Source organism: Lissotriton vulgaris, chromosome 1_1 (genome assembly GCF_964263255.1).
Source record: "Lissotriton vulgaris chromosome 1_1, aLisVul1.2, whole genome shotgun sequence".
Taxonomy (NCBI): Eukaryota; Metazoa; Chordata; class Amphibia; order Caudata; family Salamandridae; genus Lissotriton; species Lissotriton vulgaris.
In genome coordinates, this window is record NC_141685.1 from 346400442 (window position 1) to 346427421 (window position 26980).

Genomic DNA, 26980 nt, shown 5'->3' on the forward strand with positions numbered 1-26980 from the left:
GTGGTAATCTGCTGAAATCAAATCCAACCTAGCCAATCTAAAAAGAACTGTTAAAATTAATCCAGGTTTGAGGAAAGAATGTAGATTAAAAATAGGTGAATGTGCACATGCCAAAAATCCAGTTCTTGTTGGAAAAGCTTTATTGAAATTCAAAGATCCTGTTCAGGTATATGGACTAGGAAAGAATTATGTGAAACTCTCTGATGGGAATTGGTGGGGCATTTCTCGTGTGGCTTTGATTCCCCATAACCTTGTCATGTCTGGGGAAACCAAGAAATGTTATACTCAGAATTTTGCTTTGCCTGGTAAAATCAAGAAATGTTCAAAGAGCGATATGTTGACCGAAGATACAGGAAGGAGCGTCCGTACTTTAATGAGACCAAAGATATGGAATTACTTTGTTTCATGTTAAACTGCCGTGATTTTTTTCCTCTTTTATTTTATTTATTTTTCTTAGGGTTTTTTTTTCTTTTTCAAAGAGGGTGTGGGTACGATGTGTTGTGTTAAATGAAATTATTCCAAACACACTTTTTGTTTTATTTAGATAGCACCTTTGTTATTTACATTCTATTACTCTTTGTTTTTATACAAAGGGAGATGTGTGGTATTGTGCAAGCCCGAGGGTTGGAATGTCATGATGTCACTGGAGCTCTGCATTCTTTCTGTAGTCAGTTCCTCCAATGCCCCTTCGTGGATGGACGTGACCTGTGAATAAACCTCCTTCTCTTACTACAATCTGCGTAGTGTCTTCACTACAGCTGGGAGTATCAGTAACCTATAATTTCAAAAGGGCTTCATAATTTGAGAAATAGAGATACACAGAGAGAGAGAGAGAGAGAGAGAGAGAGAGAGAGAGGGAGAGAGAGAGAGAGAGAGAGGGATACACTCTTGCATGCTTGTTTCCTGACAGCCCAAAATGAATATCGTAAGCACAGCATGTCAGAGACAAGAGAAGGGTCTTAAGGTCTCCACTTAAATGTGAAAGAACACAATAACCACGGGGACAACAAGATGGGACATACATTAGACATAACGGTAACAAGGTGCTGGACTTACCAGAGGGGATACAAACTAACAAGCAGGTACTGAGACAGAATTCAGTAACAAAAGGGGAAGGAACCGAGGTACTGAAGGGAACTGAATAAGAGAGTAGGCAGCAGCGGTCAAGTGTTAAGCAAGGCAAGTGTGAACTATAGCAAAAAGAGAAGAGTCAGAACAAACACTTTTGCCAGACAAGGGAGCTCTAAAGAGGTGACTCAGAAGTGTGCCTGATTGTGCTGGCCTTCTAGTGGCTGGGGCTATGCACATAAGTCTGGGAAATGTTGTTTATCAAGTGTAAGTGCTCATTTTCCACTCTGTATGTGTGCAACCAGTTGCTTGTGCTCACGCGTGTCTTGCGAACTAACAACACTACTATCAGTTTATGTTTGTCTTGCGATTTTGACTGCTTTGTACCGGAAAAAAGTCTGGGTGAAAGTCCAGGCAAAATGAAAATATCACCAAGGTAATCAGACCCATAATTACTGTTTCCACAAGTAATTCCTTACTTTTAATGGACTCTCAAAGTCCAACTTGTAATCGGCCGCATTTTCACCACCCCCAGAGTTACCCGTGCCCGCGATATTGGTAACTTTGGGGATGTTGATATACAGGCCTATTGTTTGGGCCACTCGTTTTGAGGGACTATATGCATTTATAATGAAGAAGTCTAGGTGTATGGGTGTTTATTTATATTGAGGCAATCTAACGATATGCATGCGTGAGAGGGCGCCTAGCTGCAGAGCCCCACGGCACTGTTGAAATCCATTTCATGTCACAGTTCTATCTCTTTTTCTGTATATTGGTACTCTGTTTGCAATTGTTCAAAACGTTTACTTTGATTCCTATTTCTCTAATGACAAGTTGAAAATATAACTTTTAAAGAAATCCAATGGTACAAAATCAGCTCCTATGTATCTATAGTTTTAAACATATATCGCTGTTTAATTAAGACTGGTAAGCGTGCAATATGGTTTCGGATGTGAGGAAGTAGTCATTTTTAATATCTAGCTATGCTGTGGAAACGCTTGATAGATTAGATGAGTTATATGCTTAATGATTTGAATTTTAAAACTGACTACAGGTTTGACTGATGTGACTGTCTTGTTGATGTTCCATTGCAGTCAAGTAATAGTCGAGAGTTTTGAGCTGAATAGATATGGAAAAGCCTTGAATTTCTAGAAGAAATGCTGAAAAAGTGAATCCAGAGCATAGGGATTTGATGGTGGAGTAAATTCCACCCCTGCATTCTCCTCTGATTTGAGCATTCGTTCAAGAAATTGGAGGATTTTGCATTGCCTTAATCATAAAATTAGGTCTACTATCGACACAGTAAAAGGCAAGGTTGGTGCATAAGTCAAATGAATGTTCTTCATTCAGATGTTCTAGGCAGATTAAGACAACCTCATTGAAATTCTCTTGAAAATATATGATGAACAGTATATATGTTTTTGTCTTTCAGTCTTCTATACGTACAAGTCAAGGAACGGTTGGAGAATACTTCCTTGCAGGCCGATCAATGACATGGTTCCCTGTAAGTTTTTGAAATATATAGATTTTGATTATGGAACGATCACATTCAAGCACATTCTGACCTTCCTACTAATGTTCTTCTTTAGTTCTTGAATGTTCTTTTTAATTATAAGGCTAGAGCAAAATACTTTTACTTTTATCAGAGTGTATTCCTTCCACATTATCCAGAAAGAAGAGTATATCGGAAAATTGCACGTTCTGTACTTCTACCAATCACCCTCTTTACGATTCAGATGAAGAGTGATATTTTATTACGAGCCTGTTTCATTATCAGGGTTTATGTGCACATATTTACCTGATGTTTTGTATGGCATTTCCCAAACATACATAGACATAGAACAGTACTGTAGGCAGTAAACCAGAAATACACAAGACCCTTTTGTAACTCTTTCCACATCTGCATTGGTCAGTGGATTCATTGGGATGGGAGTGCCTACACTCAAATGCAAAAACAACAATTGGTGGACAGAATGTAGAACAATGTCATAGATTCGCCCCAGTACGGAGATCTGGGCCTAAATCCATTGTTTTTTTGCACTCCACACCACCCCAGTTCAGACATGGCCATATGCAAATCAGTCTGACCCTGTGCCTCATGGGAACAGTCCAGCCCAAACACATGTTGTGACTATCTGCAGTGTATGGTGTCTAAATTGTTGTAGTTGTATGTTCGTGTGTAATCAAGCTCTGAATGACGGTGCTGTTGAACTTACCACTTCTGTGCAAAGTAAGACATTGTTGTTCCAGGCTCAGGTCTGTTGCCCTTGATGGAATAAGGCCTCATGGGTTCTCTGGCCCTTACCAGCCAATGCCTTATTAAGCTCCCTTGAGAGTTAGTAGTACCACTAACCTATGTCTGCACTAGGGTCTCCCAAAACAGTGGTAAAAGCCAATCCATCGATGAAGCTTTATGTCATCAAGGGTCGTATCACAGATTGTATCCTGCAAGAACAATCCTTTTTATTCTTTCTGAGTAATAAGTACACTAGGAATTATTTTAAAAACATGTCAAATGTGAACATGTTTATTATGAGGAGATTGTATAGATTTTTTCTGCAAACTGAAACAAAGTTACAAAAATGCATAAAAGTCAGTTTGGGCTTTATCTAAAACCAAATATGAAATGTTATTCTAGTAAAACATTTTAGTTGTTTGCAGCGCCTTAAGTAATGATTTGGAGGGTCTGGAAAAAGTCTCGGAGATGTCCAGAATCCAAGCTTTCTCTTCTCAGACCTTATTTATTTAGTCGCTCTTGAGGCAAAGTGGATGGATGACTTTGCACTTCAGCATCATCTCCAAGACATATTCAGGGCAGAGGTCAAATCAGATCGGGAATCTTTCTTCAACACCCTTTTCCATGGATGCCAGTTTTTTATGGTTTCGCCAAGAGGAGGGAGGCATGAGAACATCCGATTTTCAAAGATTGCAGGCAATGTTATGCGCCTGAGTTAGGCCCATGTAGCAACGCTGCACTTTTTCTTACATTGCCCTCTTTCTGCACAATAACATTTTACTATAACCTTTTGCACACATTCGCATCCATGACAATGTTGGATTTGTTTCTGTGAAACTGATTTGCATATACGTTTCGCTTTGTGCAGCATTTTCGTGTTACCTACACACCGAGTAGAAGGCCTTTTGCATGCGCTGTACAATGTTGTTCTATCTTCATCCAAGGGGCAACAGGGCTTCCCAGATTTTACAAAATAATAACAGACTTTGTCATATGATTTCATGTAAATTTTATCTGAATCAGTGGCTTGGATGTCTATGATAAAGAATCAGAAAAGTATTATCCTGTTTGAAAAAATTGATAATAAAAATATTGATGTTAGCATCTGTAGTATTATTTGTTGCATCAAACAGTGACTTAGTCCCGCATTCGAATTGTACAATAGAGTTTATGCTGCTGAACAACATCAGGAGAGGAGCGAAATTGCAATGAAATGTCCTAAAATTTCAAAAGATAAAAATTGTGAGAATGTGGGATGTATAGGGAGTCTCCTTAAGAAAGAAAGCGTTATAAAGAAAAGCAAAAAAAAAACAAAGTTTCATACTAGATTATTGGGCCTGAATATTGATGTATAAGAAAATCACGGCTGAAATATCAGCCACCGAAATATTATGAAAGGAGGTATAAATAGGTTTACTTTACTTAACTCTACATGCATTTACCTTTACGAGATATTTATGATAGGACATATATAGGGTGAGTCGAGGTACATCATGACCCACATAAGGCTTCACCTGTTGTGAGCCATGGCTTCTCGCCCCCAATCATTAGTAATGAAGTCTTAAACCTAGGATTACCACAGTGCCATCCACGCTAAGCTAAAAAATGCCAAAATACGTTTACCATTCCAGGCACAGTATTACAATCTTGGATTGGTAATATAGCGCCAAGTCAACCTGGAAAGAGTAGATGCAACTCTTGACACATGTGTTTAGTTCTTATTAGAGCTCGTATAGGTATAGGTATAGCTTTGTCCAGACATAAGGAATCAATCTGTATAAGTCAAAACAATGCCCTTTCAAGCTAGAGTGCTGCATAAATTATGAAAAAAAGTTTGGCTGAAGCTGTAATACCATGCCTGGAATGGTGAAAGGCCTTTGTCACCTTTCATGCTTGCTTTACCAAACATATAAGGGAGACAGGGTTGGGATACCCTGACCCACTTGGCCTGGTATGGGGTGCCTGGGGACCAGACCAATTTCTTTTTTTAAACCGTACTGCAGATCAAATAAAAGCTCCAGGGGGTTGGCCAGGGTGGGGTGTTGGTGCTTTGTGTCTATTTTGAGAGGGGGGCATGAAGACCCCCTCCTTAAAACCTTTGAAGGCATAGGGGACCCCTTCCCCTGGGCAATAACTTGTAATGGGGTGAGCCTTTTGAAGGCATGGGTACCGATCCTCCGGGGCTTATGTTTTTTGATTTGGGGAGGAGGGCTGTGTGTCCCCCTCCCAGAGCCATATAATGGGCCCAGGGACCCCATCCACCGGGACCTGATGGCAGTAGTGTCCCAGGGCCTCCCAACATCATCTCCTACGCCGACGACACCCAGCTGATCCTCTACCTCACCAGGAACCTTAACACCACCAAAACCAACCTCCACAAAGGAATGAAGGACGTCGATCAATGGATGAGGAACAGCCGACTGAATCTGAACTCGGACAAGACAGAGGTCCTCTTCCTCAGATTCACCCCTTCAGCCTGGAACGACTCCTGGTGGCTAACCACATTGGGAACAGCTCCAACACCCACCGACCATGCACGCAACCTTGGGGTCATCCTCAACTCCACTCTCTCCATGACCAAGCAGGTCAATGCCGTCTCTTTCTCCTGCTTCAACACCCTCTGCATGCTCCGCAAGATCTGCAAGTGGATCCCCACGAGACGAGAAAAACGGTCACCCAGGCCCTTGTCAGCAGCAGGCTGGACTAGGGAAACGCCCTGTATGCAGGAGCCTCGGCCAAACTCCTGAAATGGCTCCAACACATCCAGAACGCCTCTGCACGCCTGGTCCCCGACATCCCTTGCCTAAGCCACATCACATCCCACCTGAGAGACCTGCACTGGCTTCCTGTCAACAAGAGGATAACCTTCAAGCTCCTCACCCACGCACACAAGGTACTCCACAACACCAGACCAGCATTCTTCAACAGTCGTCCCAGCTTCTACACCCCCACCCGCCAGCTCCACTCCACCGACTTTGCCCTCGCCACAGTCCCCGGCATCCGAAGAGTGAACTCAGGTGGCAAATCATTCTCCCACCTTGCCGCCAAGACCTGAAAGACCCTCCCCACCCACCTACGGCTGACCCAAGACCTGCTGACCTTCAGAAGACTCCTCAAGACCTGGCTTTTCGAGCAGTAGCAACATTCCCAACCCCCCAGCGCATTGAGCCCCTCACGAGTAAGTAGTCTGCTCTCCAAATGCCATGATTGATTGATTGATTGAGGGCCTCATCACCCAGGACACTGAGTTGTTCCCTGCCCAGAGAGTGAAGGCAGGACATGTAAACCTAACTCTCAGCCCACCCGCTCCCAGATAGGAAATAGGTTTGCTCCTGCCAGACGGGAACAAACTAATGAAGCTGGCTCCTGCCAGCAACTAGGATGGATGCTGGCAGGGAAGAGGTGGGGCCGTGGGGACCCAGGGACTCCCCTAATGGCCATCAACTTTAAAAATTTTGTTGGGTGCCCCAGTGGGACTGGGGCACACATTTTGAAAAAAAAGTGTGTCTGGCTCCTGCACAGCTCCATGGAATCGGACTGCTTGCAGGGAGTCGTCAAGGCTGTGGTGGCCCTGTGAGCACCCTTGTGGCCCTCAACAACAAAATGAGTCATTGGTGTCCCAGGCGGGACCAGGCTGGTCACAGAAATGAAAGATGTGAGGATAACAAATGATAATAAATATGTGGCTAGAGACACTCATTTATTATTCACTGCTCGTTGCAAAAAGAGTCCCATAATGGCCTTCATTGGCTAATCTACATATATCTTTATGCATGGTAGTGCACCAATCTGGGCTGGGGCACCATCACCATGTATTTTAAGTAAAGATGCAGCAGCCCCCACACTCCCCCCCCTCAAAAAATGCTTTACCCTGTATAGAACATGACCCCAGGAGAAGTTTATGAAGTTTTCAAGCATTTCCAGAGCTAAAATGTTTCGCTCTTTATCTCTGGAATGCAGGGGCGTCTTGTGGTTGACTTTATGACAGTTATATGCAGCCTGAGAAATGTAAAAGAAAGATTCTGACATAAGTTTAATGTTGTTTTGAATACAAATGTTTTATTTAAATATTCAACCAGAAACACTGCGATGCATTTGGCTTGGGAATGTAATAGTTTTGATGATGATTGTTAACATGTCAAGCTGTAGGTTGTTACCTGTGGATAAAGCCAATATGCTTGCCATTATATATTAATGTTCTGACTCCTTGACAAAGCCAGTAGGCTTGCCCTTATATATTAATGTGGTGATCATTCGACAAAAGGATTCGGCTTGTCTTGTATATTAATACAGCTACCCCTTGATAAAGCCAATAGTCCTAGCTTTATACATATTGACAGTGACTTATATTACAAAACCCTATAAATTCACTCAAACATCCAAAGTTTAAAGTGATGTTATAGTTATGAATTACGCTACTATGGATACAATATGATCTCTTATTTATGCATGGTTTCCAATTAAACATTGTTGTGCAAACTCCTCTTATTGATTGATATAGATATTGTGAAGTCTTAAGTATTGCATTTGGGGTCTGAGCTTGCAATTTAAACTGAAAATGCCCAATGTATTAAGCCATGAAGCAAAAATTTCAATGTCTAATATAAAATGGAAATCACTGTTATACGCTTGCTTCTGATCCATTCCATGAAATCCCTAACACATACTCATTGTGATGCAGGTTTCAATCCCAATCAAGGGAGAGGCTGGAAACATGGTAGCCATGTTGACCAAATTATAGCTGAGGTACATGTCAGGACATATTATCTCCATTTAGGCCAGATACCTTTTGTGGCCCACTTAATACCCATACCAAATAAATTCGATGTCTAACGGTCACCACTGGTGCGGCACCATGAAGCACCGCTGAGGTGCAGGAACATCGCCCACTGCTTCAGCTGCCAGCTGAATGCAAAAAAAATGATAACGTTTGTTATTATCATTTAGTTTTTTGCTTTCAGCTTTCAGAGGAAGCCAAGGGGGCGGGCTGGGCTCCTCGTGTATCACAAGGGAAAGAGTGCTGGCTGCACCTAAAGTGTGTATGACGCTTTGACTACATACAGCCTGGGTGGAGAACTTGCAGAGCCTTCCAGTCCCTGTCTGAGAGGCGAACCATGGTGCTAGGACCAATCACAACACTGCTAAGGCAGCGTTGTGATTGGCCAGGGAATTCTGGCAGGCTGGATGCTTCCTGCCGAGTGGAGAGGAGGACGGAGAATGAAGAGACGGCAGCCGCGGTTGTTCTAAGACAAGGTAAGTGTATTTTTTTATTATAATTTACCTCCCCCCTCCGTCCCCTGCCCACCACCTCTGGTCTGCAGCCGCTACTGCCATGAAGCCAGATAGTGGGAAATGTGGCCTCTAAATATATGGAGGGCTAAATAGCCTAGATAATGTGCAGTGATATTGCTTTGTCACAGGAAGAAAGGTCACAGCCATGTATACTGTTCCATTGATTAAAATAGGTGTCGATTCCAGTGAACCTAGTGGTACAGCATTGACTAGGTATATTGGCCCAGATTCACTATAATTTTGCATCACCTTTGTGGCACAGCAAATACTTTTTGCCATTCACTAAACCATGCAATGCCTCTTTGCATGGCTTTGCTTGGTTTAGTAAATACAAGGTAACCCAGCACATATTGCTGCCTTGCGTTACTTTGCAAAACAGTTAGGCATTACATAGATGGGCCATGGCAGTTCCCATGCATCCACCCATGTTTTTTGACCCAAACCCAGATTTACAAAGAAACATAAACCTAGGAGTGCGCCAAATAGGTGCTCCAACCCCATGGAGTTTAACAAGGAGAAATATTTGTATTTCTCCTTGTTTCTTATTTTCTCCATCTGTGCAGCACACATAGAAAGAGTAATATGTATCGATGGGTTGTTTTTGTGCAGGAAAGTATGCATTCCTGCACAAAAACAGCCCTGCCCATAATGCAGTCACCCTTGCATTGTGGTTCAAGGGTTTCTGCTTTGGCGCTAGGCAGCACACTGTGCACCAAGACAAGGAGGGAGCAGAAATGCTGCATATCCTTGTAAATATGGAGCATATCTGCCCTCTCCCTTTCATGCAACAAGTTCCCTTGCTCTGCTGCATTGCATCAATAACAGTACTTAGAACAGTGGAATGTTGAGAGTTGTATTGAGCAGCCGCAGTCTATATAAACTGATATAGGCCAGAAGCTCTCAACATTTCAATGTCCTAATGTCCTCTGCCTTTGTCTTTACCTTGCTTCTCAAAACTATCTGAAATAGGTAGGGTAAAGCAAAAGGCAGAGGCCATGCGGCAGGACACACGAAGCCTTCACCTTTCCCTCCTCCTTTAGTTCAGTGTCACTGGACTTCAGAAGGAGGGAAGTGTGATAGCTGGATCTCCTTGGCTTAACTTGACTCAGAAAAAGCGGTTTATCTGAGCTGGGGGAACCAGGGGCTGATTTCTGGCAGCCTGCTTTCATAGCTCTTGCTGTGAATGTCCCACAGCTAACAGCCACGGCCCTACGTGCAGCTGTTATCTTCGGAACATTCATGACAACAGCTGTGAAACAAAGGCTTCGAGTCCTGGGGGATTTCAATCCGCTTGGTCTCTGATGCCTTTGTTTTCCCAATTAGGACTTTCTGCTTTCATGGGGCAGAATGTTCTAATAGTTTTCTAGCTTCAAATCTCAGAAGGAGAAACCCTTTCTTGAAAAGGGAAGGTTTTTTTTTAAACAGACAAAAAAAGTGGGTTCCCTTTTCGTGTGGTCTAGAGGAAGAGACATTCGTCTCTGGGGTTCTTATTAGAAGGGGTTTGTGGTGAGCCAAAACACGTATTAAAGCTGTTCAGGGATCAACAAATTCACAATCAATTGCAAGCTTCATTTACTAAACAACATTTTGCCTCTCTTTGGCCATAACATGAGGTAATGAGGATGTAAACACTATTTTTATTAAAAGGAATTCTTTTATTGTTTTCTGTTCATACCAATTTATTAATGCAGGGTCATTAAAAAGATTTTTTTAAAACAGTTACTGTGGCGTTATAATCCACACACATGAGAAAATCACAGTTTAAAATAATAGTTCTTTCAAAACAACAAATTTATCATAATAAAACAAAACTTTGTAAAATTTATTACAAAAACACAAATTTTCGACGCGACGTTTCGGTGATTCTATATCTTCACCTTCTTCAGGACAGTGTGTACATTAAAAATTCTATAGAATTAAAAACACAAAGGAAACATTTTAGTGTATTTGGTCTGTGGTAGAACAGAAATTTCTTTTAAGCTATACAGTATCTACAGTGTACATCCTATATTTACACTAGTGCATAGTGTTTAAGCATTGAAGGCAGTATCGTGACCACTCTTTCTATTGCAAACATTTCCACAAAACAAACCTAATCGCTATTTGTAGATCCCACAACTTTAGTTTGGACACACCTCGTGGTTTACATCCCTTCATGCCTCTTATTCTAGGGCGATAGGGTGAACGTTAACTAGTTAGTCATCATTTTTTATACAGATGACATTATTTTTAGCTATTTCTAGGGTGTGGGGTGTGTTGTTCAGTTCGTACATACCTCCAGTTGTGCTGTTGTTTGGTCAGTCACTTTTTTAAGAAGAAATTGGCGAGTTGTGACCTTGTCAGATATCTTGACTTCTGTAAGAATGGTTAGATTTAGCGGGTCGTTAGATCACCTCTAACTGTTTAATCCGTTTTTTCTTTTAGATAAATCTTACTTCTTTTTTCTTGTTACCTTACTTAGGAGTAATTTCCTCTTACGTGATATGGTGTTGGACCGCCTCTTCAATATTTTTTATCAAAGGCGTGCATATCAAAAAAATGTTTTACTTTAGTAGTTACTTCTAACTTATATCGCCCATTGTTGAGTTTTGGTATAACTCGCATTCTCCTGTAGTTACTACTATTTTTTACAGTAGAGTAGAATTATCCGTACCTGGGATTCTCCATAGACTAGTCTTTGTCCTTGGACGGTATCAATTTTCTTCACCCGGTTTGTTTGGTGAGATATTTTGCTTTAAAAGCTGGGGAGCATCAAAAGATAAATTTTACCATGGGGCTATTGCGGAGATTCTCACATTATACAATAGCCTATTTCTGCTTATTTGTTTTTAAAAAAAAATTTTGGGAACGCACCAAGAGATAAATTTTACCATGGGGCTACTACGGGGATTCTCACATTATACGATAGCCTATTTTTGCTGTTTTTTCTTTTAAATCTTATAACATTTGTGCTGGGAGTACCTGATATACTTCAGTGAAGGATCTTATGCAGAGGCCGGTTTTCCTTGTCCTTGCCCGGTATTGATCTGAGTGGTAGTTTCTCACCTTTTGGAAAACCCGGGAGAAAGTATGTCAAACCTTAGTTTGGGGTGGTGCATGGTTAATTAATTTTAATACTCTATAAGCCGATTTAAATACGTTACCTCTGGTTATCTTTTTTAACAGCTCGCACTTGCTTTTATGGCGAAGCTTTTCAAAGAAGCGGGGGTAATTCTTGCTTTGTCTGGAACACAACAGAGGGGAACGGCTATTTAGGTCTACAATATTGATCAAAATTAATTTTAGTCAATGGAGTTTAAGGTTCGCTCTACTCTAAGGTTTACTTACTTTGAATCTTCCTCCTCGCGTTTTCCGGGCGTGCACCTCAGCCGGCTTGCAGGTAGTGGTTACTGGCTACTGGTTGTTCTCAGGCTTTTATAAGTCTGTTAATTAATTTAATTATGCTCAAGTTCTTGCACCTGAGGTGTCTTCGAGTGAGACTCGGCTTTTGGGTGAAATGTGGCGGCCATCTTAACACTGTAAACTATTCATTAGGCACGCGTTTGTTTTATTTTATCCTTTTCACTTCGGGTTTGTTTCCACTATTTTTCTTCATTTATAATCAATTGGATGCAATTATTTTTAGAAGGGAGTTTATCTTGGTCCCCACATCCTGAATTCACCCTCAAGAACTGCTCACGTGGTTTGTAATCCTGTGCGCATGCGCGGCGGCCATCTTGGAACATGTTTTGGATCCGCCGTTCTTCCTATGTAACTATAGTTATGTAATCTACAGATCTTCAATTCATTTCTCCTATAATTCATTTGTCTCTATGCATTTACATATATATGATAGACATCTGGAGATTTTCTAACCAGCGCTCATGATTCAGGAGTTGTTATTTTCTAGTTTTTTTAGTTGGAAACTTTTTATTAAAAAACTATAATTCGTGGCTGTAGTCAATTTGGAAACCACATATGTTTCCAAATGATCACAATTCTACGTTTCTATTCTGCTGTTGCCAGATTCCATACACTTCATGGGGGGAACCTTTCATCTTAACTGGGATTTCTCAGATATTCTATTGTTTTTTCGATATCAATAACCTGGAGTGGTTTGCTTAAAGCGAGTGCATAGGTCATGATAGAACATATATTTCCTATTAATGGTTCTAATGTCGTATATTGTGTTTTTTCAAAGAAAAAACATATTAATTTCATATAGTCAGATTTAGCTATTTTAACCCTGTCTGGAAATTTAAAGGATCCTATCCCATTCTTCTTTACTGTTTAATCCGTTTTTAAAAGTATTAAACTTGGACATGTAGTACTGTTCTCTCTTTCTTCTTTTCATGTCCAAATCACCTCCTCTGTTGTTTAGTGTGACTACTTCGAGCACACACCATTTGAGATCTTCGACCTTGTGTTTCAGGGTTTCCCAGTGTTCAGTCAAAGGGGCATTTGCCCGTTTTGATCTGATGGCTGATTTGTGCTCATTCAGCCGTATTCGTATTTCTCTGGAGGTCTCTCCTACATACGCTTTTTGGCAGGGGCACTGTATCATGTATATTACATTGGATGTCCTACAGTTTACTAATTCATTTAGCTGATGACTCACTCCATTATAGGTAACTTTGGGTCCCTTGATGATCAAATCGCAGTTTTTACACGAACCACATGGGAAATTACCCACTGGGGTTTTCCCATCTATGGTTCTCAGTTTGTTCCTCCTGTGATTGTCCGGATACGTGTGCACTAAGCAGTTTTTAATTGTTTTATTCCTGCGGAAAGCATAGATAGGTTTAGGTAGAGGAGCGTTGTTCTGATTTTGCAGTAAGTTCCAATTCCTATTTATCAGATTCTTGATCTTGTTGCTTATATTGGAAAAATTTGTGATGCACACTAGCTGTTGGTCTTTTGGGGGCTGTGCTATTTTAGGTTGAAATATGCTGTCTCTATTAAAGTATTTCGCTCTTTTGTTGGCTTTCTTAACCATTTTTTTGGGGTAACCTCTTGCCACAAATTTGTTGGTAAGAGTTAAAGCATGTTTCTCAAATTCCTGTTTGTCTGTACAGTTTCTTTTCACTCTTAAAAACTGGCCAAAGGGTATATTGTTCTTTTGGGTGGATGGGTGATAACTGCCATAGTGTAACATTGTGTTACGGTCAGTGGGCTTACTAAAAAGTTCTACTTTTAAGAGGCCTTCTGAGTGTTTTATCCTTAAATCTAAGAAGTTACAGCTTTGATTGCTATAGGTGGAGGTGAATTTTAAGTTCTTATCCCCAAGGTTTATCCATTCGATAAATTCCTTTAGGACATCTTCGCTGCCTGACCATATAAAAAACACGTCGTCAATGAAACGATACCACATTTTAATGTTTTCGAAAAAAGGGGACAGTTCATTAAATACATGTTTCTCCTCAAAGGTTGAGACATAAAGGCACGCTAGGCTCGGTGCGCAGGTTGCGCCCATACTGGTGCCCTTTATTTGTTTAAATAGGTCTTCTTTAAATAGAAATATATTGTTTGTTAGAATGATCTCTATACAGTCTATTATAAACTGCGCATGTTCAGACAAATCCTCTTCTCCGCCTTTGAGGATATTTTCCATCATTACTCTCGTATCTTGCTGTGGGGTGACCTAGTTGCTAGGACACCCCCGCGCCGCACGGCCACCAGCTGCTGCGTGCGCCTCCCTGCCCGTGTGCCCCACTGCCTCGCTGCCATCTCGTGACCACGCCCCCTGCCTCAGAGCGGCGTGGTCCGTGCTCGCTCGTCCTGCCTGTTGTTTTTGCCGTCCTGTTTGCAGTTTTTGTAATTTTTGTCCATCTATATTGCTTGTATTTTTCAGTCCTGTTTGTATTTTGTAATTTCCTTCCTGTGTAGCCTTTTGTTCAGTCCCCCGTCCTCCCTCCCCGCTTCCCGCCACCGCCGATAACCCCGCCCCTTTTTCTTCTGTACCCTCCCCGCTCCCGCCTCCCAGCTGCTCCGCCCCCCGCGCACTTGGCCATATATGGCGACCGTGCGACGCAGGTGAGTGTGACCTAGTTGCTAGGACACCCCCGCGCCGCACGGCCACCAGCTGCTGCGTGCGCCTCCCTGCCCGTGTGCCCCACTGCCTCGCTGCCGTCTCGTGACCACGACCCCTGCCTCAGAGCGGCGTGGTCCGTGCTCGCTCGTCCTGCCTGTTGTTTTTGCCGTCCTGTTTGCAGTTTTTGTAATTTTTGTCCATCTATATTGCTTGTATTTTTCAGTCCTGTTTGTATTTTGTAATTTCCTTCCTGTGTAGCCTTTTGTTCAGTCCCCCGTCCTCCCTCCCCGCTTCCCGCCACCGCCGATAAACCGCCCCTTTTTCTTCTGTACTCTCCCCGCTCCCGCCTCCCAGCTGCTCCGCCCCCCCGCGCACTTGGCCATATATGGCGACCGTGCGACGCAGGTGAGTGTGACCTAGTTGCTAGGACACCCCCGCGCCGCACGGCCACCAGCTGCTGCGTGCGCCTCCCTGCCCGTGTGCCCCACTGCCTCGCTGCCGTCTCGTGACCACGCCCCCTGCCTCAGAGCGGCGTGGTCCGTGCTGTGCTTGGCCATATATGGCGACCGTGCGACGCAGGTGATTGTGACCTAGTTGCTAGGACACCCCCGCGCCGCACGGCCACCAGCTGCTGCGTGCGCCTCCCTGCCTGTGTGCCCCACTGCCTCGCTGCCGTCTCGTGACCACGCCCCCTGCCTCAGAGCGGCGTGGTCCGTGCTCGCTCGTCCTGCCTGTTGTTTTTGCCGTCCTGTTTGCAGTTTTTGTAATTCTTGTCCATCTATATTGCTTGTATTTTTCAGTCCTGTTTGTATTTTGTAATTTCCTTCCTGTGTAGCCTTTTGTTCAGTCCCCCGTCCTCCCTCCCCGCTTCCCGCCACCGCCGATAACCCCGCCCCTTTTTCTTCTGTACCCTCCCCGCTCCCGCCTCCCAGCTGCTCCGCCCCCCGCGCACTTCGCCATATATGGCGACCGTGCGACGCAGGTGAGTGTGACCTAGTTGCTAGGACACCCCCGCGCCGCACGGCCACCAGCTGCTGCGTGCGCCTCCCTGCCCGTGTGCCCCACTGCCTCGCTGCCGTCTCGTGACCACGCCCCCTGCCTCAGAGCGGCGTGGTCCGTGCTGTGCTTGGCCATATATGGCGACCGTGCGACGCAGGTGATTGTGACCTAGTTGCTAGGACACCCCCGCGCCGCACGGCCACCAGCTGCTGCGTGCGCCTCCCTGCCTGTGTGCCCCACTGCCTCGCTGCCGTCTCGTGACCACGCCCCCTGCCTCAGAGCGGCGTGGTCCGTGCTCGCTCGTCCTGCCTGTTGTTTTTGCCGTCCTGTTTGCAGTTTTTGTAATTCTTGTCCATCTATATTGCTTGTATTTTTCAGTCCTGTTTGTATTTTGTAATTTCCTTCCTGTGTAGCCTTTTGTTCAGTCCCCCGTCCTCCCTCCCCGCTTCCCGCCACCGCCGATAACCCCGCCCCTTTTTCTTCTGTACCCTCCCCGCTCCTGCCTCCCAGCTGCTCCGCCCCCCGCGCACTTCGCCATATATGGCGACCGTGCGAACGCGCAGCGGTCACGCGCAGCGGGTGCGCCGATTGTGCGCCGAAGGCGTGCCAAAGGTAAGCCCGTCTGCGCCCGTCCGCGACTGGATCGCGCCCAGCGCCAGGACCCCTGGCCCACGAGGACCCCGACCGACCCGCCTGACGTACACCGCCGCCAACCTCAGCGCACTCAACGCCGGTCGGCCCCCAGGATGCTACCAAGCCACACCACGACGCACCCACGGACCCTTCAGCTGCCACGCCTGCAAGTTCACCTGCATCCGGACCTGCCGCGCACCAGCACCCACCAAGACGAACACCAGCAGCACCCACCTCAAGTGCATCCTGCTCAACACCCGCTCCGTCCACAGACACGCCATCGAACTCTGGAACCTCCTCGACACCACAGCTCCAGACGTTGCCTTCCTCACGGAGACCTGGATGAACGCCTCTTCAGCTCCCGACATCGCCATCGCCATCCCAGAGGGCTACAAGATCACCCGGAGGGATCGCACCGCCAACGAGATGGGAGGAGGCATCGCCATCATCCACAAGAACACCATCCGTCTCACGACCAGCACTGACAACACCCTGACCACCGCCGAACACCTGCACTTCCAGATCCACACCGACCCGAAGACCACCCTCAGAGGCACCCTGATCTACCGACCTCCAGGACCACGCACCCAATTCAGCGAGGACATCGCCGACTTCGTCAGCCCGCATGCCCTCCCCTCCGCCGACTACATCCTCCTGGGGGACCTCAACTTCCACCTGGAGAACAACAACGACCGCAACACCAGCACCCTGCTCGACAACCTCGCCAATCTTGGACTCAAGCAGCTGGTGTCCACCCCCACCCACCTCGCCGGACACACACTCGACGCAGTCTTCTCATCCAGCACAGACATCGACTTCAGCCACGCCACAGAGCTTCAATGGACGGACCACAGCTGCATCCACTTCACCTTCAAAAGAACGACGACCCACCACCACCAACAACAGACCGCCCGCAGAAGCTGGAACAAGATCACAGCCGACCAACTCGCCACCTCCCTGAGCCAGCACCCTCCCACCAGCTCAGCGAACCCCAGCCAAGCCGCCGAAAACCTCACTAAGTGGATCAGCAACTGCGCGAACGAGCTCGCCCCGCTGAGGACCCCGCCCAGCAGACCCGGCAGCAAGAAAGACTCATGGTTCACCGACGAACTCAAGAGCTCCAAGAAGAACTGACGAGCCCTCGAGAAAGTCTGGAGAAGGGAACCAACACCGGACAACATGACCACCTTCAAGCTTGCCACCCGGAAGCACCACCAGCTGATCCGCGCTGCCAAGAAAACTGCATTCAAGGACCGGCTGGACAACAACGCACACAACTGCAAGGAACTCTTCAACATCGTGAAAGAGCTATCCAACCCCAGCGCCGGAAACAACGACATCACCCCATCGCAAGACCTCTGCAACTACCTCGCCTCATACTTCCACAACAAGATCGCGGACATACACAACAGCTTCAACAACCAACCAACGCACACCACGACCGAACAACCACCCCCCACCACCACCCTCCACGCCTGGACTCCGATCAGCACCGAAGACACCATCCGCATGATGAACTCCATCCACTCCGGATCTCCGACCGACCCCTGCCCTCACCACGTCTTCAACAAGGCCGACGCTGTCATCGCACCCCACCTGCGAGACATCATCAACACATGCTTCGACACCGCCACCTTCCCTGAGAGCTGGAAGCACGCCGAACTCAGCGCTCTACTCAAGAAACCCACAGCGGACCCCACCGAACTCAAGAATTACCGCCCCATCTCGCTCCTCCTGTTCCCAGCCAAAGTCATCGAGAAGACCGTCAACAAGCAGCTGGCCGCCTTCCTGGAGACGAATGGATCCCTCGACCCCTCACAGTCCGGCTTCCGTGCCAACCACAGCACCGAGACCGCCCTCATCGCCGCCACCGATGACATCCGAGCCCTGATGGACAACGGAGAAACAGCGGCCCTCATCCTCCTAGACCTCTCCGCGGCATTCGACACCGTCTGCCACCGCACCCTAGTACAGCGCCTCAGCAACGTCGGTATCCAGGAGAAGGCTCTGGAATGGATCATCTCCTTCCTCGACGGAAGAACACAGAGAGTCCGCCTTCCACCGTACAAGTCAGAGGCCACCGAAGTCATCTGCGGCGTCCCTCAAGGATCCTCGCTGAGCCCCACCCTCTTCAACGTCTACATGAGCCCCCTCGTGGCCATCGCACGCCAACACAACCTCAGCATAATCTCCTACGCCGACGACACCCAGCTGATCCTCTCCCTGACCAACGACCCCGCCGCCGCCAGAGCCAACCTGCACGAAGGGATGAAAGAGGTAGCCGAGTGGATGACGACCAGCCGCCTGAAACTGAACTCAGACAAGACGGAGGTCCTCATCCTGGGCTCTTCACCCTCCGCCTGGGACGACTCCTGGTGGCCTCCCGCCCTGGGCACCGCACCCAAACCGACAGACCACGCACGCAACCTGGGCTTCATCCTGGACTCCTCCCTCTCCATGACCAGGCAAGTCAACAACGTCTCCTCGGCGTGCTTCAACATCCTACGCATGCTACGGAAGATCTTCTGGTGGATCCCCACCGAGACCAGGAAGACCGTCACCCATGCCCTCGTCACTAGTCGACTGGACTACGGCAACGCCCTCTACGCCGGCACCACCGCCAAGCTCCAGAAGAGACTCCAGCGGATCCAGAATGCCTCAGCCAGACTCATCCTCGACATCCCACGAACCAGCCACATCTCCGGACATCTGAGAGACCTGCATTGGCTCCCCGTCAACAAAAGAATCACCTTCCGCCTCCTCACCCACGCACACAAAGCCCTACACGACCAAGGCCCGAGCTACCTCAACAACCGAATCAACTTCTACGCTCCCAAACGCCACCTCCGATCAGCCAACCACGCCCTCGCCGCCGTCCCCCGCATCCGAAGAGCGACTTCAGGAGGAAGGTCCTTCTCCTACCTGGCCGCCAAGACCTGGAACGCCCTCCCGACCGACCTGCGCCTGACCCAAGACCACCTCTCCTTCAGGAAGAAGCTGAAGACCTGGCTGTTCGAGCAGTAGCGGCACCTCCCTCCCCCCCAGCGCCTCGAGACCCTACGGGTAAGTAGTGCGCTCTATAAATGCCATTGAATGATTGATTGATTGATTGATTGGGATATTCGTGTATAGTGACTCTATATCTAGAGTCACTAGCCACTCGCTGTCTCTATTGTAAGGTTTATTTTCAATTTTATTGATCATATCTGTCGTGTCTTTGATATAGGCTTTTTGTTGGGTTACTAGGGGTTGAATAAACGTATCCACGTACTGGCTTAACCTCTTCAATGCTAATGACAAGGGTAACTCGTCATGCGCTGCCCATTCATTTCAATGCAAATCTCATTATAAAGCCTTCTAAGCCTTAGCAGCCAAGTGGTTAAAGGCTCTGTTAACGAATTCAGACTGGATACTATAGGTCTCATGGGTGGGTCCAAGAGGTTTTTATGAACCTTGGGCAGGCCATAGATAGCGGGTATCACTGGTGTTTCATTTCTTAGGAAGTTAAATTCCTCTTGGTTTATGACACCATCTTCTAGGGCATAGTTCAATCTATTTATTATTGTTATTTTCAAGTTGGACCATTCTTGTCTATTGGAGGGTGTATAATGCAAAGGATTTTTTAGCATTTCTTGCATTTTGGTCTCATATTTATGCGTGTCCATGATGACAATACTGCCACCTTTGTCACCTGGCTTTATGGTTATGTCCTTACATTCTTGAAGGGTTCCTAGGGCATTTTTCTCATCTTTGGTGAGGTTGTATTTAACCCAGGATTTTTGTTTCAGAAGGTCTTCTAACCCTTTCTCAATGACTTTTTCAAAAATGTCTATTTCTTTACTGACCATGGGACCAGTGGGCATCCATTTTGACTTGGGCCTCAGTCCCGACTTATTATCACTCGGGGTTTTTTTTTTTCCTTCGAAAAATCTATTCAGCCTGATTTTTCTAAAAAAACTTTTAATGTCCCGTTGAAGATTAAATTTGTCAACAGGTTCAGCGATGGCATAGCCTAAACCCTTTTCAAGTAGCCGCATCTCATCAGTATTTAGGACTCTACTGGATAGGTTTATGACTGCTATTTTAGGGTCTAGTCCCAATTCTTTTGACTGCGTGTCTTCATATATGGACGTGCTTGCCCTTGGTTCTGGGGATAGTAGTTCCTCCCTCTTCCCCTTCCTCTCGGGTTCGTATTTTGATTTGTCTTGCGCCTGTCTGAAAAAGGCAAACTCTCTCTGTTAGGTTTATTACTATTACTATTGCTATTACTGGTGTCCCTCGGGGCAGGGTTTTCAGAGTTAGTTTCTGTTTCAGAGTCATTGCTCGTATAAGAGCTCTCAGAGAAAGTGACTCTTCTTTTTGGACCATTTCCTCTATTAGATTGCCACTTCTGTTTGTATTGGGATTCTTCTCGTTGTTTCTCGTAATAGTCTTTTTGGAGATAGGGGTAAGTTAGTTCAGGTCTGTATTTTTCAACATCTTTTCTAAATTTACTACTTTTTTTTATTTGTTAGATAGTCTCTGTATCCATCCAGATCTCCTTGGATTTCCTCTAACTTACTTTTTGCATCATCAAATGAGGTGTTTTCTCTTAGTTTCTTCTCCATTTCGTCTATTTCTTCTTTTTCTATGATTAATGTGGCATTTGCGGTTTCTATTATTAATAGAACAATGGGCGATATAAGTTAGAAGTAACTACTAAAGTAAAACATTTTTTTGATAGGCACGCCTTTGATAAAAAATATTGAAGAGGTGGTCCAACACCATATCACGTAAGAGGAAATTACTCCTAAGTAAGGTAACAAGAAATTAGAAGTAAGATTTATCTAAAAGAAAAAATGTAAAAAACAGTTAGAGGTGATCTAACGACCCGCTAAATCTAACCATTCTTACAGAAGTCAAGATATCTGACAAGGTCACAACTCGCCAATTTCTTCTTAAAAAAGCGACTGACCAAACAACAGCACAACTGGAGGTATGTACGAACTGAACAACACACCCCACACCCTAGAAATAGCTAAAAATAATGTCATCTGTATAAAAAATGATGACTAACTAGTTAACGTTCACCCTATCGCCCTAGAATAAGAGGCATGAAGGGATGTAAACCACGAGGTGTGTCCAAACTAAAGTTGTGGGATCTACAAATAGAGATTAGGTTTGTTTTGTGGAAATGTTTGCAATAGAAAGAGTGGTCACGATACTGCCTTCAATGCTTAAACACTATGCACTAGTGTAAATATAGGATGTACACTGTAGATACTGTATAGCTTAAAAGAAATTTCTGTTCTACCACAGACCAAATACACTAAAATGTTTCCTTTGTGTTTTTAATTCTATAGAATTTTTAATGTACACACTGTCCTGAAGAAGGTGAAGATATAGAATCACCGAAACGCCGCGTCGACAATTTGTGTTTTTGTAATAAATTTGACAAAGTTTTGTTTTATTATGATAAATTTGTTGTTTTGAAAGAACTATTATTTTAAACTGTGATTTTCTCATGTGTGTGGAGTATAACGCCACAGTAACTGTTTTAAAAAAATCTTTTTAATGACCCTGCATTAATAAATTGGTATGAACAGAAAACAATAAAAGAATTCCTTTTAATAAAAATAGTGTTTACATCCTCATTACCTCATGTTATGGCCAAAGAGAGGCAAAATGTTGTTTAGTAAATGAAGCTTGCAATTGATTGTGAATTTGTTGATCCCTGAACAGCTTTAATACGTGTTTTGGCTCACCACAAACCCCTTCTAATAAGAACCCCAGAGACGAATGTCTCTTCCTCTAGACCACACGAAAAGGGAACCCATTAATAGTATTCTAGACCACTGTAGCAGTCTATCCTGGACATTAAGGACCTGCCCCAGCATTAAAGGTCCAAGCTGAAGGTGACTACACCTGCCTGCGAGGGGCTTTCTGGGTGGTCCATGAGCTCACCTTTCACGACCTGAGAGGGCTGACCTCAGGTGGCACACTGACATTGTGCCACCTTTTCGTGGTGCTATTGCACCTTCTAAGGGCATGTTTGCTTCTGAAGCTGCATTGGTTCAAGTGCAGAGGCAAAGTGATTTCCTGATTTGCGTGTGGTCATACCCCCATGCAAATGAGGGAAAGCCCTCTCAGGATAGCGCTGGTGGGACATGTGCACCTGCCCTATCAGTGTTACAGAAGGGACTTCACAAGCATTGCAGCCATGTCTGTAATACCATTGTGCCCCGAGGTATAAAAAGCAGGCGCAAATCCCTGTTACACCCCTGGGGCACTATCTATGATACTGCTCCTGAAAGATTTCCACACCTACCTCCTCCAGTCGCGTCCCAGACAAATAAACCCACAGAAGACCTTTACTCTGTAGTTTAGTATTCTAGGATGGCCATCAAGGCAAAACTTGCCTCGTGTCATGTATGGATTATCCATGCCAACGTTTAGCCTGCTTCTCTAAAACATAATTTTAAAATATCTCTCCTCCACCACTAATCACAACTTTCTTCCTCAAATTGGTTAAAAAGCTTATCACGTATCTCCACTTTTCACTTGAGAAGTTCGCCGTGTGTAAAAGCTCTAAATTGTTTGTGTCATAAGAATATATTTTTTGAAGGAAAGTAATATATCCTGTTCGCAATAAGAATGTCTATGTGATTTAATTGTAAGACAAGGCGTAGCCCTCTCCCTTTACAGAACAAAAACAAATTAATAGTTGTGTGTAGCTAAAAGAGAAAACATGTACTGCGATTTACTCTTTTTAAGTATTAACTAGAAATAACTGGTATACTTAGATGAGCTATTACCACAAGTAAATATGTTAAGAAGTTGTTAGTCATCAGTGTGCACACTTGAATGTAAGCAGGGTCTATGCTTCAGCAAGAATTATAATTGATTAACTAGATATAAACATGCAATAATGGCGAAGGCTTTTGGATCAGGGTCCCCGAGAATGCTTTAACAGTAATAGCGAAACTTGGGCTAATGCATCTTCTGCAGAAATCTATTTTAACAGCATGTCTGCTTTCTGGTGCCCTAACTCAACTCTATGATGAACATCCAGGGAGCTAAACTGGCTTTAGCTCCACTTAGGTTTAGAGATGACCGCCCATCCTTTTATTGTTAACGACTTTCTGGTGTAGAGCTCGACCTCTAGAATTGTATCGTTCTGCTCTGACTCTGCTAATATTCAAGGCCTGAAATGTGCCATTTGTTCCAAGAGCTCATTGGCTTCTTGCTGAAGAATCATATGATCAGATCCTGCATGATGCTGTTGGATTATATTTTGGTCTGGGCTTGTGTCAGTCCGTAATAGGTGAATCCTACATTTCAGAATTAACTCCAGCTTTGTAGTGTTACTTCCAGTTCATCACCAACCTGCCACAATCCCATTTGAGGCATAAAAGTACAACCGAGATTAAATGTAATCACTTTGTAAATTATATCATTCTGAGGGAAAGGAGTTCATGATATGACACCGTGCATAAGACCTTTGGGTAAGAGGTCAAAACATGCCACTGTCCTCTTGTGCTTCATAAATTTTGTAAGATCACTGGATGGGAGATTCACTGGTATTGTGGGGGAGGAGAGAATTGATAGGTTATGGTATTTTGCTAAAGGTTGCAGGCTTTTATTTCAGGCTGCCGCATGTGCACTCATTTTAGCTTTTCTCATATTCTTGTTGGTTTAGCCAGGACCTAACAGTGTGACATTATTCAATACATGAAAATAATGACATAATGTGATTAAATGGGGTGAATTATATCTTGTGGTCATGAGACTTCACCATGTAATAAACTACCTACCCCTTACTGGCCAGTCAACTTTTGTTAGTTAAACCTTAGCTCACCCTGGGTAGCTGTGGCTCTGAGCACTCAGCTTACAGAAAAGGAACACATGTAAAGCTTCAAAACAACTGACGAAGAAAGAAACTCAACACTCAAGAAATCCAAGACCAATTTATAAAAAAATGTTTTAATGAATTTATGGACACCTAGTGAATTGGCCTTTTCTGCAGGGTCAACTTCAAACGTATTGCCTTCACCCTTCTTGATTCTGAACCCATTTTGTGTTGGCTTTTAGGACTCTGTGCACTTTACCACTGTTTACCGGTGCTAAAGTGCTTGAGCTCTATGCTTAAAACATGGTGGAATTGGCTTACACCAAATTGGCACATTTCATTTACTTGTAAATCCCAAGTAAAGTGGTACTTCCTGTACCTATTATTATTATTACATTTATTGAGCGCACAGCTACCCGGAGGTTTCCCGGCGCTTGCCTTGGGAACCCGTCCTGGCTTTTCCCTGTGAGATAGCCCCTACAGGGCATCCCCAAGGTGAAAGCCAGGCATCCCGCCGCAGGGGGGCCGTTGTGGAGATTAAGCAAGCTTAATGCCCAGAGTTGCAGGGTGAGAACCCATGATTAGAGCAGGCACCGAAGCAAGAATTATCGAGTCCGTGGACATTTGAGCTCAAGACCCTGCCGCGTTTGGAATTGAACCCTGGTCCCGGGTCTGACCTCAGCTTCCGGGTCTGCCTGCTCTACACCGTGAGCCACACTTCTCCACACTACCTATGCCTGGTAAATTAAATGCTACTAGTGGGCCTGGAGCAATGATTGTGCCGCACACTTCAGTAGCACCTTAAACATGTCCCTGGCCTGCCATTGCAACCTGTGTGTGCAGTTTCAAACTGCCATTTTGACATGGCAAAATTAAACTTTTGCCAGGTCTAAACTTTCCTTTTTAATACATATAAGTCATCTCTAGGGTAGGCACAGAAAAGCCCAGAGGTCAGGATGCTGTGTATTTAAGAAGTTGGTCATGTACTTTAGTACTTTTACATGTCCAGGTACTGAAAACTCCTAAAGTTGTTTTTCACTACTAGAAGACGTACCTCTCCCATAGGATAACATTAGAGTTACCTAACTACATTTAAAAAGTTGTAAACGGCAATTGGGAGCAGTTTGACAAGTCAAGTTTGGTGTCTAAAGAACTGTAATTAAAAGCCCTCTTTAATGGTAAAGTTGGATTTTTATTCACAATTCTGAAAATGACACTTTGAGAAAGTTGGCATTTTCTTGTTCTACCATTTGGTACCTGCAGCCTCATCCTGGGTTGCATGACTAGGTGTAGTTGGCAATTGGTCTTTGTGTATTGTTCCCAGACAGTGAGACAAAGGGAAGATAGGTATTAGCAGGATGGACCACTGAGTTCATGACGTTGAGGAGTTGTCACCTACCACACTTGCACATCACAAAGTCTCTGCTTGAGCACATTCACAAAAGGTTTGTCACAAGTGTAATATGACCCAAACAAGCTGGGGCCAGGACAAAGAGGAAGGGATGTCTTACATCTCAGGAGAGTGGAAAAAAGCTAGAAGCTTCCTCCACTTCAAAGTGGGCACCAGGTATAAATATTCAACCTCAGACCCCAACTCTTCAGTACACATCTTGACTGTGAACCCTGCCAAGAAGATGGATTGCTATGCTGCTGAATGGTCTGTCCCTCTACTTGACTTTTACCCTGCTGTCCTGACCTGCTTCCCTAATGCCCTCTTGCCTTGGTGAGAAGGAATGGACCCACATCTCTAAACCCCAGAGTGACTCCAAGGGTTAGTTGGCTGGTCTCCTGATGAGAAGGCTAAGGGGCAGAACCTCTGCTGCTCAATGCATCAACCTCAAAACTGATGCTCTGCCCCTGCTGCGTGGTCTGCCGCATCTAAAGGCTTTTCATAACCCATCGCAGCCCATCAGAACCACTAATGTGCACTGCATCTCCACACAGAGACATCACATTGCACTTCGCAGCTAGCCAGAATCGGCTCTGCATGAGTCATCTACTCACCCGGACCTTGCATTGTCTCTGCTGCACAAAGCATTTTTGACACAGATCTCTGCATCTCTACGCAACCAGGATTAAAGTACTGTGTTCAGTGGACCTAATTGGGTCCCTTTAGCCACCTCATAATCTATTGCGGTTGGTCTGAACTTGTGACTTTGTCCTAGTCTGGGACAACCAGATACTGCTCTGTGCCTAACTACCAGAGGGTCGAGAACAGGTTCAATCTGTCAGTATCTGTATAGCGTGACACCGGCTCCATGTCTCTGCTGAAAAGCCAGGTATTGAGTTTCTTTCTGAAGTCTGCCAGGAAGGGTGCTGTTCAGAGGAGGAAGGATATGTCGGCCCAGATCTTGGCGGTGATGCAGGAGGAGGAGCAGCCCCCTCTTTGGCTTCAATAAATGCAAGGGCTGTGTGCACGCAAGCGAGGAGGAGTACTAGATTCTTGTGTGCAGATGGATGTTCATTCGACGGTTGATGTAGGACGGTCCTTTACCGTGTAGAGTTTTGTAGGTGTGCATGAGAATCTTGAACTGGCACCTTTCCTGAATGAGGAGCCAGTCGAGGTTTCAGAATTGGGGGGGTGATGTAGGTCCATTTGGGGGAAGTCCAGGACGAATCTGGCTGCTGTTTTCTATATGGTCTGGAGTCTTCTGAGGAGCTGGGTGGATATGCTGGCATAGACAGTGTTGCCTTAGTCGAGTTCAAGTTCAAGTTCAAGTTCAAGTTTGAGAATTTATATAGCGCACTACTCACCCAGAGGGTCTCAAGGCGCTTGGGAAGGGGGTTCATTATTTAGCGAATAGCCAGGTTTTAAGTTCTTTTCTGAAGGAGATGTGGTTCTGTGTAAGGCAGAGGTGAGTGGGGAGTGAGTTCCAGGTCTTGGCCGCCAAGTAGGAGAAGGATCTACCTCCCA

General features: G+C 45.1%; 1 protein-coding gene across 2 annotated transcripts in view; it reads left to right on the plus strand.

Moving 5' to 3' along the window:
* Positions 1–26980, plus strand: part of LOC147747160 (sodium/glucose cotransporter 4-like) — a 752240-nt gene that overhangs the window by 123380 nt on the left and 601880 nt on the right. For both annotated transcript variants that reach the window (XR_015307504.1, XM_086952402.1), the window contains exon 2: positions 2501–2572. Coding sequence is in view for 1 of the 2 variants with exons in the window: in XM_086952402.1 (XP_086808528.1) it covers positions 2501–2572 (72 nt within the window). In the remaining variant the exon portion in view is untranslated. The remainder of the gene's footprint in view (positions 1–2500; positions 2573–26980) is intronic.